The sequence below is a fragment of the Silurus aristotelis genome, assembly GCF_946808225.1.
Source record: "Silurus aristotelis genome assembly, chromosome: 26".
Taxonomy (NCBI): Eukaryota; Metazoa; Chordata; class Actinopteri; order Siluriformes; family Siluridae; genus Silurus; species Silurus aristotelis.
This window is the reverse complement of record NC_139599.1, coordinates 217,378-229,877: the sequence shown is the minus strand read 5'-3', so window position 1 is coordinate 229,877 and position 12,500 is coordinate 217,378. Positions and strand designations below refer to the sequence as shown.

Sequence of the window (12,500 nt, the reverse complement as noted above, 5' to 3'; positions counted from 1 at the left end):
TCAGACACTCAGGATGTAACTGTGTGTCACTGAAGGAGCTGCTCAGAGATGAAGCTGTTTCATACAGGGAGTGAGAGATGTTCTGCAGTAATGATGATAGTTTAGCTCCCATCCTCCTTCTCACACCTCCTGTACAGTGTCCAGGGGAATCTCCAGGACTGAGCTGAACTTCCTGATCAGCTTGTTCAGTCTCCTCCTGTCTGCAGTAGAGATGCTGCTGCACCAGCAGACCACACCATAGAAGATGGCTGAAGCCAACACAGAATCAAAAAAGGTCTTCAGTAGCTCTCCCTGCACTCCTGAAGACCTCAGTCTCCTCAGCAGAGTCTGCTATTTCCTTTCTTATAAATCTCATTTAATCGTGTGTGTGTGTGTGTGTGTGTGTGTGTGTGTGTAGAGGTTTGTTCATTATCGATGGTAAAGGAACACTGCGTCAGATCACCATGAATGACCTGCCTGTAGGACGTTCAGTGGATGAAACACTGCGCCTGGTGCAGGCCTTCCAGTACACTGATAAACATGGAGAAGGTACACACACACACACACACACACACACACACACACACACACACACACACACACACTGTGTATGTGTGTTTATATCAGGTCTGAATATATACATATTTAGTCTATTTAAGTTCATGGAGCAGTGTGACTGAGCTTTTAGGATTGAAGAAGAAGAAGAAGAAGTTCATGGAGCAGTGTGTTTCCCTGTGCATTATTATTATAAACTCTGGACCGGTGGTAAACACTGGAAGGTGGTCCTCACAGTTCTGACTGTTGTAGCTGCTGTAGTGTAGTGTAGAAACTTTTACACATTAAAAATAAAATCTCGGATCCCTGGAGAACTCAGTCTCACAATCAGCAGCAGAACATGCAGATGAAGCAGAGGAGCCTTGTTCATACATCAACAGCTTCCACGTGGTCACCGGTGGATGCACCAGACGTGTTAGATGTTTAACAGAGATAAAGTCGGACTTGTGAGAGAAAAAAGGTGGAATTATGCAGTTGGGTTTTTTTGGGGTTTTTTTTGGGCTGCCGTACAACAAGAATGAAAAGTGGAGGAACGGAGAGAAAACTGAGGGTCGAGCGAATAGATTTCTATTTTTATTTATTATTTTGCTGATCACATCACAGGAGGTCAATTGCTTTCAGCAATAAACTCGTCTAAATTTATTATTAATCTTTAATCAATAAAAGGTTTTTCTGATCACATTAATCAACAGAATAAACAGTAGCAATATATAATAAATGTAAAGTACAAACTATACACACTTTTATAAACTGTAGTATATGATTTTACATTAACACTCGTGTGTGTGTGTGTGTGTGTGTGTGTGTGTGTGTGTGTGTGTGTGTGTGTGTGTTTAAACAGTTTGTCCAGCTGGCTGGAAACCTGGCAGTGACACGGTGAGTGAGTGTGTACGTGTGTGTGTACGTGTGTGTGTACGTGTGTGTGTACGTGTGTGTGTACGTGTGTGTGTACGTGTGTGTGTACGTGTGTGTGTACGTGTGTGTGTACGTGTGTGTGTACGTGTGTGTGTACGTGTGTGTGTGCGTGTGTGTGTGCGTGTGTGTGTGCGTGTGTGTGTGCGTGTGTGTGTGCGTGTGTGTGTGCGTGTGTGTGTGCGTGTGTGTACGCGTGTGTGTACGCGTGTGTGTACGCGTGTGTGTACGCGTGTGTGTACGCGCGTGTGTACGCGTGTGTACGCGTGTGTGTACGCGTGTGTGTACGTGTGTACGCGTGTGTGTACGCGTGTGTGTACGTGTACGCGTGTGTACGCGTGTGTGTACGCGTGTGTGTACGCGTGTGTGTACGCGTGTGTGTACGCGTGTGTGTACGCGTGTGTGTACGCGTGTGTGTACATGTGTGTAATATCTCTCTCTCTCTCTCTCCCTCTCTCTCTCCTGTACAGATTATTCCGGATCCCTCGGGGAAGCTAAAATACTTTGACAAACTTAATTAAGTAAAATCACAGAAATAAAAAGATTAAGATGTGTCGTTAAAAAAAAACAACAAAAAAAAAAACATCTTTATAATAAATTGAGAGAAATGTGTGAAAGTCAAATCCTGTTGGTAAACACACACACACACACACACACACACACAAAAAAAAAAAACACTTCAGTAAAATTATCAATGTGTGATAAATGATGATTAAAGTTTTTTTATAATCATTTTGTGTGTGTGTGTGTGTGTGTGTGTGTGTGTGTGTGTGTGTGTGTGTGTGTGTGTGTGTGTGTGTGTGTGTGTGTGTGTGGAGAGTCTGGCCATCCAATCAAAGGATGTGAAAATGCAGGTGTAGGGTAAAGGGTGACGGGTAAAGGATGTAGGGTAAAGGGTGACGGGTGTAGGGTAAAGGGTGTAGGGTAAAGGGTGTAGGGTAAAGGGTGTAGGGTAAAGGGTGGCGGGTGTAGGGTAAAGGGTGGCGGGTGTAGGGTAAAGGGTGACGGGTGTAGGGTAAAGGATGTAGGGTAAAGGGTGACGGGTGTAGGGTAAAGGATGTAGGGTAAAGGGTGACGGGTGTAGGGTAAAGGATGTAGGGTAAAGGGTGACGGGTGTAGGGTAAAGGGTGACGGGTGTAGGGTAAAGGGTGACGGGTGTAGGGTAAAGGGTGACGGGTGTAGGGTAAAGGATGTAGGGTAAAGGGTGACGGGTGTAGGGTAAAGGGTGACGGGTGTAGGGTAAAGGATGTAGGGTAAAGGGTGACGGGTGTAGGGTAAAGGATGTAGGGTAAAGGGTGTAGGGTAAAGGGTGGCGGGTGTAGGGTAAAGGGTGACGGGTGTAGGGTGACGGGTGTAGGGTAAAGGATGTAGGGTAAAGGGTGACGGGTGTAGGGTAAAGGATGTAGGGTAAAGGGTGACGGGTGTAGGGTAAAGGATGTAGGGTAAAGGGTGACGGGTGTAGGGTGACGGGTAAAGGATGTAGGGTAAAGGGTGACGGGTGTAGGGTAAAGGGTGTAGGGTAAAGGGTGTAGGGTAAAGGGTGACGGGTGTAGGGTAAAGGGTGTAGGGTAAAGGGTGGCGGGTGTAGGGTAAAGGGTGATGGGTGTAGGGTGACGGGTGTAGGGTAAAGGATGTAGGGTAAAGGGTGACGGGTGTAGGGTAAAGGATGTAGGGTAAAGGGTGACGGGTGTAGGGTAAAGGATGTAGGGTAAAGGGTGACGGGTGTAGGGTAAAGGGTGACGGGTGTAGGGTAAAGGGTGACGGGTGTAGGGTAAAGGGTGACGGGTGTAGGGTAAAGGATGTAGGGTAAAGGGTGACGGGTGTAGGGTAAAGGATGTAGGGTAAAGGGTGACGGGTGTAGGGTAAAGGATGTAGGGTAAAGGGTGACGGGTGTAGGGTAAAGGATGTAGGGTAAAGGGTGACGGGTGTAGGGTAAAGGATGTAGGGTAAAGGGTGTAGGGTAAAGGGTGGCGGGTGTAGGGTAAAGGGTGACGGGTGTAGGGTGACGGGTGTAGGGTAAAGGATGTAGGGTAAAGGGTGACGGGTGTAGGGTAAAGGATGTAGGGTAAAGGGTGACGGGTGTAGGGTAAAGGGTGACGGGTGTAGGGTAAAGGGTGATGGGTGTAGGGTAAAGGGTGACGGGTGTAGGGTAAAGGATGTAGGGTAAAGGGTGACGGGTGTAGGGTAAAGGATGTAGGGTAAAGGGTGACGGGTGTAGGGTAAAGGATGTAGGGTGACGGGTGTAGGGTAAAGGATGTAGGGTAAAGGGTGACGGGTGTAGGGTAAAGGATGTAGGGTAAAGGGTGACGGGTGTAGGGTAAAGGGTGACGGGTGTAGGGTAAAGGGTGACGGGTGTAGGGTAAAGGGTGACGGGTGTAGGGTAAAGGGTGACGGGTGTAGGGTAAAGGATGTAGGGTAAAGGGTGACGGGTGTAGGGTAAAGGGTGTAGGGTGTAGGGTAAAGGATGTAGGGTAAAGGGTGACGGGTGTAGGGTAAAGGGTGTAGGGTAAAGGGTGACGGGTGTAGGGTAAAGGGTGACGGGTGTAGGGTAAAGGGTGACGGGTGTAGGGTAAAGGATGTAGGGTAAAGGGTGACGGGTGTAGGGTAAAGGGTGACGGGTGTAGGGTAAAGGATGTAGGGTAAAGGGTGACGGGTGTAGGGTAAAGGATGTAGGGTAAAGGGTGACGGGTGTAGGGTAAAGGATGTAGGGTAAAGGGTGACGGGTGTAGGGTAAAGGATGTAGGGTAAAGGGTGACGGGTGTAGGGTAAAGGATGTAGGGTAAAGGGTGACGGGTGTAGGGTAAAGGGTGACGGGTGTAGGGTAAAGGGTGACGGGTGTAGGGTAAAGGATGTAGGGTAAAGGGTGACGGGTGTAGGGTAAAGGGTGTAGGGTAAAGGGTGTAGGGTAAAGGGTGTAGGGTGTAGGGTAAAGGATGTAGGGTAAAGGGTGACGGGTAAAGGGTGACGGGTGTAGGGTAAAGGGTGTAGGGTAAAGGGTAACGGGTGTAGGGTAAAGGGTGACGGGTGTAGGGTAAAGGGTGACGGGTGTAGGGTAAAGGGTGACGGGTGTAGGGTAAAGGGTGTAGGGTAAAGGGTGTAGGGTAAAGGGTGACGGGTGTAGGGTAAAGGGTGTAGGGTAAAGGGTGACGGGTAAAGGGTGTAGGGTGACGGGTGTAGGGTAAAGGGTGTAGGGTAAAGGGTGACAAGTGTAGGGTGAAAGGAGCATGCACATTTGGGCAGCAGTGGTTTTAAGGTCTCGGAGAGTTGAAGTAAGTGATGGTGGTTGAGGAACGTTTACATACACCAGAGAGAGAATTTTTCAGATGTATAGGAATGAGAAGAAACAATTTCTGGAAAACACACACACACACACACCACTTTACACACTCGGGTCACACAACATGCAAATTTGTACGCTTCTAACTTTCAAAGAAGGGAGTTGTTTATTTACATTAAGAGAGGGGAAGTGGGTGGAGCCAGGTCATGTGACAGGAGTTTATGCAAATGATAACCAAACTACAGAGGGATGAGTGGAGGAGAGAAACACTTCAATGCTTCTCCATGGTTTTTTTATAGTGAGACGTACACCCGTAAAGCAGGTGTATTGTGCAGTGTGTCTGTGTAGCGCCCCCTGTGGGTCACTACACCCGCTTTACTGAAACCTCTGTAACCCACGTTTAATTTTTTAACCATGTCCTGATTGTAGTGTACTGAATGTGATTTGAGGTGGTAATTGATGGTGGTGGCGGTGATAATGGTGGGGGTGATGGTGGTAATTGATGATGATGGAGGTGATGGTGATGATGATGATGATATTAATGCTGATGGTGGTTTTATGTTGTAAACAGAGATGATTAAAGCGGTGTATATGTGATTAGAAACAGTGAGATTTGGTGTAAATGGAGGAAACCGAGTTGAAGCTCTGTGCGCGCTTTCGGCTTGGTTGTAGAGCGCGCGCGCTGTGAGCCCCTCCCCCGGAAGTGACGCATGCAGAGCAGTAATGGCGGCTCACAGTTCGCTCCTGGATGTTTGACTCGGAGTCTCGGTGTGACGCTGTGAGCTCCGTCTCTCTGTCCTGCGCTTCCACAAGCTCCGGAATCAGCGCACAATTCATTCGAACACTTACATGTATCGTCTATTCACGGACTTCTTTATTCGCTCCCCCGGAACAACTGTCCGAGGACCTGCTAGCTTAGTTTAGCTTAGTTTAGCTTAGCTAGGTTGCAGAGAGAAAGCAAGTCAAGTTAGCCTAGCATGCTAAGGCAGCTGAGTGGAGCCCGGTTTCCTCAGTCTGCCCTGCGCTTCAGGAACACACACACACAGTTGAGTGAGAGTGGGATTTGTTGGAATCTCCACTGAGACCGCGGTGCTGGAGGACTGTGTGAGCGGAGAACACGAGCAAATCACAGCGCCAGCGGTGTGTCCTATGGTCCAGCATGCTGAAGACCCGACAGTGTTTACTCGGACTCCGTACTTTCCTCGGAGTGGCGTCCCGGATCTGGGGCTTCTTCCTCTATGTCCTCAGGAAACACCTCCGCACTGTGAGCAGCTTAAAATACTCAATACTGTATATACTGTACACACTATCAATACTCACTGTATATACTGTACACACTCACTATCAACACTCACTGTATATACTGTACACGCTCACTATCAACACTCACTGTATATACTGTACACAGGCACTATCAACACTCACTGTATATACTGTACACACTCACTATCAATACTCACTGTATATACTGTACACACTCACTATCAATACTCACTGTATATACTGTACACACTCACTATCAATACTCACTGTATATACTGTACACACTCACTATCAATACTCACTGTATATACTGTACACACTCACTATCAATACTCACTGCATATACTGTACACACTCACTATCAACACTCACTGCATATACTGTACACACTCACTATCAACACTCACTGCATATACTGTACACACTCACTATCAACACTCACTGTATATACTGTACACACTCACTATCAACACTCACTGTATATACTGTACACACTCACTATCAATACTCACTGCATATACTGTACACACTCACTATCAACACTCACTGCATATACTGTACACACTCACTATCAACACTCACTGTATATACTGTACACACTCACTATCAACACTCACTGTATATACTGTACACACTCACTATCAATACTCACTGTATATACTGTACACACTCACTATCAATACTCACTGTATATACTGTACACACTCACTATCAACACTCACTGCATATACTGTACACACTCACTATCAACACTCACTGCATATACTGTACACACTCACTATCAATACTCACTGTATATACTGTACACACTCACTATCAATACTCACTGCATATACTGTACACACTCACTATCAACACTCACTGCATATACTGTACACACTCACTATCAATACTCACTGTATATACTGTACACATTCACTATCAATACTCACTGTATATACTGTACACACTCACTATCAATACTCACTGTATATACTGTACACACTCACTATCAATACTCACTGTATATACTGTACACACTCACTATCAATACTCACTGTATATACTGTACACACTCACTATCAATACTCACTGTATATACTGTACACACTCACTATCAATACTCACTGTATATACTGTACACACTCACTATCAATACTCACTGTATATACTGTACACACTCACTATCAATACTCACTGTATATACTGTACACACTCACTATCAACACTCACTGCATATACTGTACACACTCACCATCAACACTCACTGCATATACTGTACACACTCACCATCAACACTCACTGCATATACTGTACACGCTCACCATCAACACTCACTGCATATACTGTACACGCTCACCATCAACACTCACTGCATATACTGTACACGCTCACCATCAACACTCACTGCATATACTGTACACGCTCACCATCAACACTCACTGCATATACTGTACACGCTCACCATCAACACTCACTGCATATACTGTACACGCTCACTGCATATACTGTACACGTATATACTGTACACGCTCACTATCAACACTCGCTGTATATACTGTACACACTCACTATCAACACTCACTGCATATACTGTACACACTCACTATCAATACTCACTGCATATACTGTACACACTCACTATCAACACTCACTGCATATACTGTACACGCTCACCATCAACACTCACTGCATATACTGTACACGCTCACCATCAACACTCACTGCATATACTGTACACGCTCACCATCAACACTCACTGCATATACTGTACACGCTCACTATCAATACTCACTGCATATACTGTACACACTCACTATCAATACTCACTGCATATACTGTACACACTCACCATCAACACTCACTGCATATACTGTACACACTCACCATCAACACTCACTGCATATACTGTACACGCTCACCATCAACACTCACTGCATATACTGTACACGCTCACCATCAACACTCACTGCATATACTGTACACGCTCACCATCAACACTCACTGCATATACTGTACACGCTCACTATCAATACTCACTGCATATACTGTACACGCTCACTATCAATACTCACTGCATATACTGTACACGCTCACTATCAACACTCACTGCATATACTGTACACGCTCACCATCAACACTCACTGCATATACTGTACACGCTCACCATCAACACTCACTGCATATACTGTACACGCTCACCATCAACACTCACTGCATATACTGTACACGCTCACCATCAACACTCACTGCATATACTGTACACGCTCACCATCAACACTCACTGCATATACTGTACACGCTCACCATCAACACTCACTGCATATACTGTACACGCTCACCATCAACACTCACTGCATATACTGTACACGCTCACCATCAACACTCACTGCATATACTGTACACGCTCACCATCAACACTCACTGCATATACTGTACACGCTCACCATCAACACTCACTGCATATACTGTACACGCTCACCATCAACACTCACTGCATATACTGTACACGCTCACCATCAACACTCACTGCATATACTGTACACGCTCACCATCAACACTCACTGCATATACTGTACACGCTCACCATCAACACTCACTGCATATACTGTACACGCTCACCATCAACACTCACTGCATATACTGTACACGCTCACTGCATATACTGTACACGTATATACTGTACACGCTCACTGCATATACTGTACACGTATATACTGTACACGCTCACTGCATATACTGTACACGTATATACTGTACACGCTCACTGCATATACTGTACACACTCACTATCAATACTCACTGCATATACTGTACACACTCACTATCAATACTCACTGCATATACTGTACACACTCACTATCAATACTCACTGCATATACTGTACACACTCACTATCAATACTCACTGCATATACTGTACACGCTCACTATCAATACTCACTGCATATACTGTACACGCTCACTATCAATACTCACTGCATATACTGTACACGCTCACCATCAATACTCACTGCATATACTGTACACGCTCACCATCAATACTCACTGCATATACTGTACACGCTCACCATCAATACTCACTGCATATACTGTACACGCTCACCATCAACACTCACTGCATATACTGTACACGCTCACCATCAACACTCACTGCATATACTGTACACGCTCACCATCAACACTCACTGCATATACTGTACACGCTCACCATCAACACTCACTGCATATACTGTACACGCTCACCATCAACACTCACTGCATATACTGTACACGCTCACCATCAACACTCACTGCATATACTGTACACGCTCACCATCAACACTCACTGCATATACTGTACACGCTCACCATCAACACTCACTGCATATACTGTACACGCTCACCATCAACACTCACTGCATATACTGTACACGCTCACCATCAACACTCACTGCATATACTGTACACGCTCACCATCAACACTCACTGCATATACTGTACACGCTCACCATCAACACTCACTGCATATACTGTACACGCTCACCATCAACACTCACTGCATATACTGTACACGCTCACCATCAACACTCACTGCATATACTGTACACGCTCACCATCAACACTCACTGCATATACTGTACACGCTCACCATCAACACTCACTGCATATACTGTACACGCTCACCATCAACACTCACTGCATATACTGTACACGCTCACCATCAACACTCACTGCATATACTGTACACGCTCACCATCAACACTCACTGCATATACTGTACACGCTCACCATCAACACTCACTGCATATACTGTACACGCTCACCATCAACACTCACTGCATATACTGTACACGCTCACCATCAACACTCACTGCATATACTGTACACGCTCACCATCAACACTCACTGCATATACTGTACACGCTCACCATCAACACTCACTGCATATACTGTACACGCTCACCATCAACACTCACTGCATATACTGTACACGCTCACCATCAACACTCACTGCATATACTGTACACGCTCACCATCAACACTCACTGCATATACTGTACACGTATATACTGTACACGCTCACCATCAACACTCACTGCATATACTGTACACGCTCACCATCAACACTCACTGCATATACTGTACACGCTCACTGCATATACTGTACACGTATATACTGTACACGCTCACCATCAATACTCACTGCATATACTGTACACGCTCACTGCATATACTGTACACGTATATACTGTACACGCTCACCATCAACACTCACTGCATATACTGTACACGCTCACCATCAACACTCACTGCATATACTGTACACGCTCACTGCATATACTGTACACGTATATACTGTACACGCTCACCATCAACACTCACTGCATATACTGTACACGCTCACCATCAATACTCACTGCATATACTGTACACGCTCACCATCAATACTCACTGCATATACTGTACACGCTCACTATCAACACTCACTGCATATACTGTACACGCTCACTATCAACACTCACTGCATATACTGTACACGCTCACCATCAACACTCACTGCATATACTGTACACGCTCACCATCAACACTCACTGCATATACTGTACACGCTCACCATCAACACTCACTGCATATACTGTACACGCTCACCATCAACACTCACTGCATATACTGTACACGCTCACCATCAACACTCACTGCATATACTGTACACGCTCACCATCAACACTCACTGCATATACTGTACACGCTCACCATCAACACTCACTGCATATACTGTACACGCTCACCATCAACACTCACTGCATATACTGTACACGCTCACCATCAACACTCACTGCATATACTGTACACGCTCACCATCAACACTCACTGCATATACTGTACACGCTCACCATCAACACTCACTGCATATACTGTACACGCTCACCATCAACACTCACTGCATATACTGTACACGCTCACCATCAACACTCACTGCATATACTGTACACGCTCACCATCAACACTCACTGCATATACTGTACACGCTCACCATCAACACTCACTGCATATACTGTACACGCTCACCATCAACACTCACTGCATATACTGTACACGCTCACCATCAACACTCACTGCATATACTGTACACGCTCACTATCAACACTCACTGCATATACTGTACACGCTCACTATCAACACTCACTGCATATACTGTACACGCTCACTATCAACACTCACTGCATATACTGTACACGCGCACTATCAACACTCACTGCATATACTGTACACGCTCACTGCATATACTGTACACGTATATACTGTACACGCTCACTATCAACACTCACTGTATATACTGTACACGCTCACTATCAACACTCACTGCATATACTGTACACGCTCACCATCAACACTCACTGCATATACTGTACACGCTCACCATCAACACTCACTGCATATACTGTACACGCTCACCATCAACACTCACTGCATATACTGTACACGCTCACCATCAACACTCACTGCATATACTGTACACGCTCACCATCAACACTCACTGCATATACTGTACACGCTCACCATCAACACTCACTGCATATACTGTACACGCTCACCATCAACACTCACTGCATATACTGTACACGCTCACTGCATATACTGTACACGTATATACTGTACACGCTCACTATCAACACTCACTGCATATACTGTACACGCTCACTATCAACACTCACTGCATATACTGTACACGCTCACTATCAACACTCACTGCATATACTGTACACGCTCACTATCAACACTCACTGCATATACTGTACACGCTCACTATCAACACTCACTGCATATACTGTACACGCTCACTATCAACACTCACTGCATATACTGTACACGCTCACTATCAACACTCACTGCATATACTGTACACGCTCACTATCAACACTCACTGTATATACTGTACACGCTCACTATCAACACTCACTGTATATACTGTACACGCTCACTATCAACACTCACTGTATATACTGTACACGCTCACTATCAATACTTAGTGTATATACTGTGCATACTACTAGTATTCACTATCAATACTACCAATATTCACTATCAATACTCAATACTGTTCATGCTGTTAATACTCTATACATACTGTAAGTATTCAATACTCTCAGTACTCATTATCAATACTGTCAATAATCATCATACATTTTGACTGTAATTACTATAAATACTATCACTACTCACTGTAAATACTATTAATACTCACTATCAATACTAGTAATACACACTGTACTCCGCACTATTAACACTTCTCACTCGCAATGCAGATATTCACTGTACAAATAACTGTTATATACTCACGAAACACCTGCACATGCTCAGCACTGCACTATACTCACCCTGTACACCTGTGTACATTCACTACTTCACTATACTCACCCTGTACACCTGTGTACATTCACTACTTCACTATACTCACCCTGTACACCTGTGTACATTCACTACTTCACTATACTCACTCTGTACATCTGTGTACATTCACTACTTCACTATACTCACCCTGTACACCTGTG

The 12,500-nt window shown here is 45.0% G+C and overlaps 2 protein-coding genes across 2 annotated transcripts in view; both read left to right on the top strand.

Annotated features, from left to right (window-relative positions):
- Nucleotides 1-2,178, top strand: part of prdx4 (peroxiredoxin 4) — a 4,598-nt gene extending 2,420 nt beyond the window's left edge. The window contains exons 5-7 of the mRNA XM_083530611.1: nucleotides 398-528; nucleotides 1,376-1,410; nucleotides 1,917-2,178. Of these exons, the coding sequence (XP_083386737.1) occupies nucleotides 398-528; nucleotides 1,376-1,410; nucleotides 1,917-1,967 (217 nt within the window). The 3' untranslated portion in view covers nucleotides 1,968-2,178. The remainder of the gene's footprint in view (nucleotides 1-397; nucleotides 529-1,375; nucleotides 1,411-1,916) is intronic.
- A 3,241-nt stretch (nucleotides 2,179-5,419) lies between these two features.
- The window catches only part of ctdnep1a (CTD nuclear envelope phosphatase 1a), a 19,277-nt gene continuing 12,196 nt past the window's right edge, over nucleotides 5,420-12,500 (top strand). Inside the window, exon 1 of the mRNA XM_083530635.1 lies at nucleotides 5,420-5,987. Within this exon, the coding sequence (XP_083386761.1) occupies nucleotides 5,883-5,987 (105 nt within the window). The 5' untranslated portion in view covers nucleotides 5,420-5,882. The remainder of the gene's footprint in view (nucleotides 5,988-12,500) is intronic.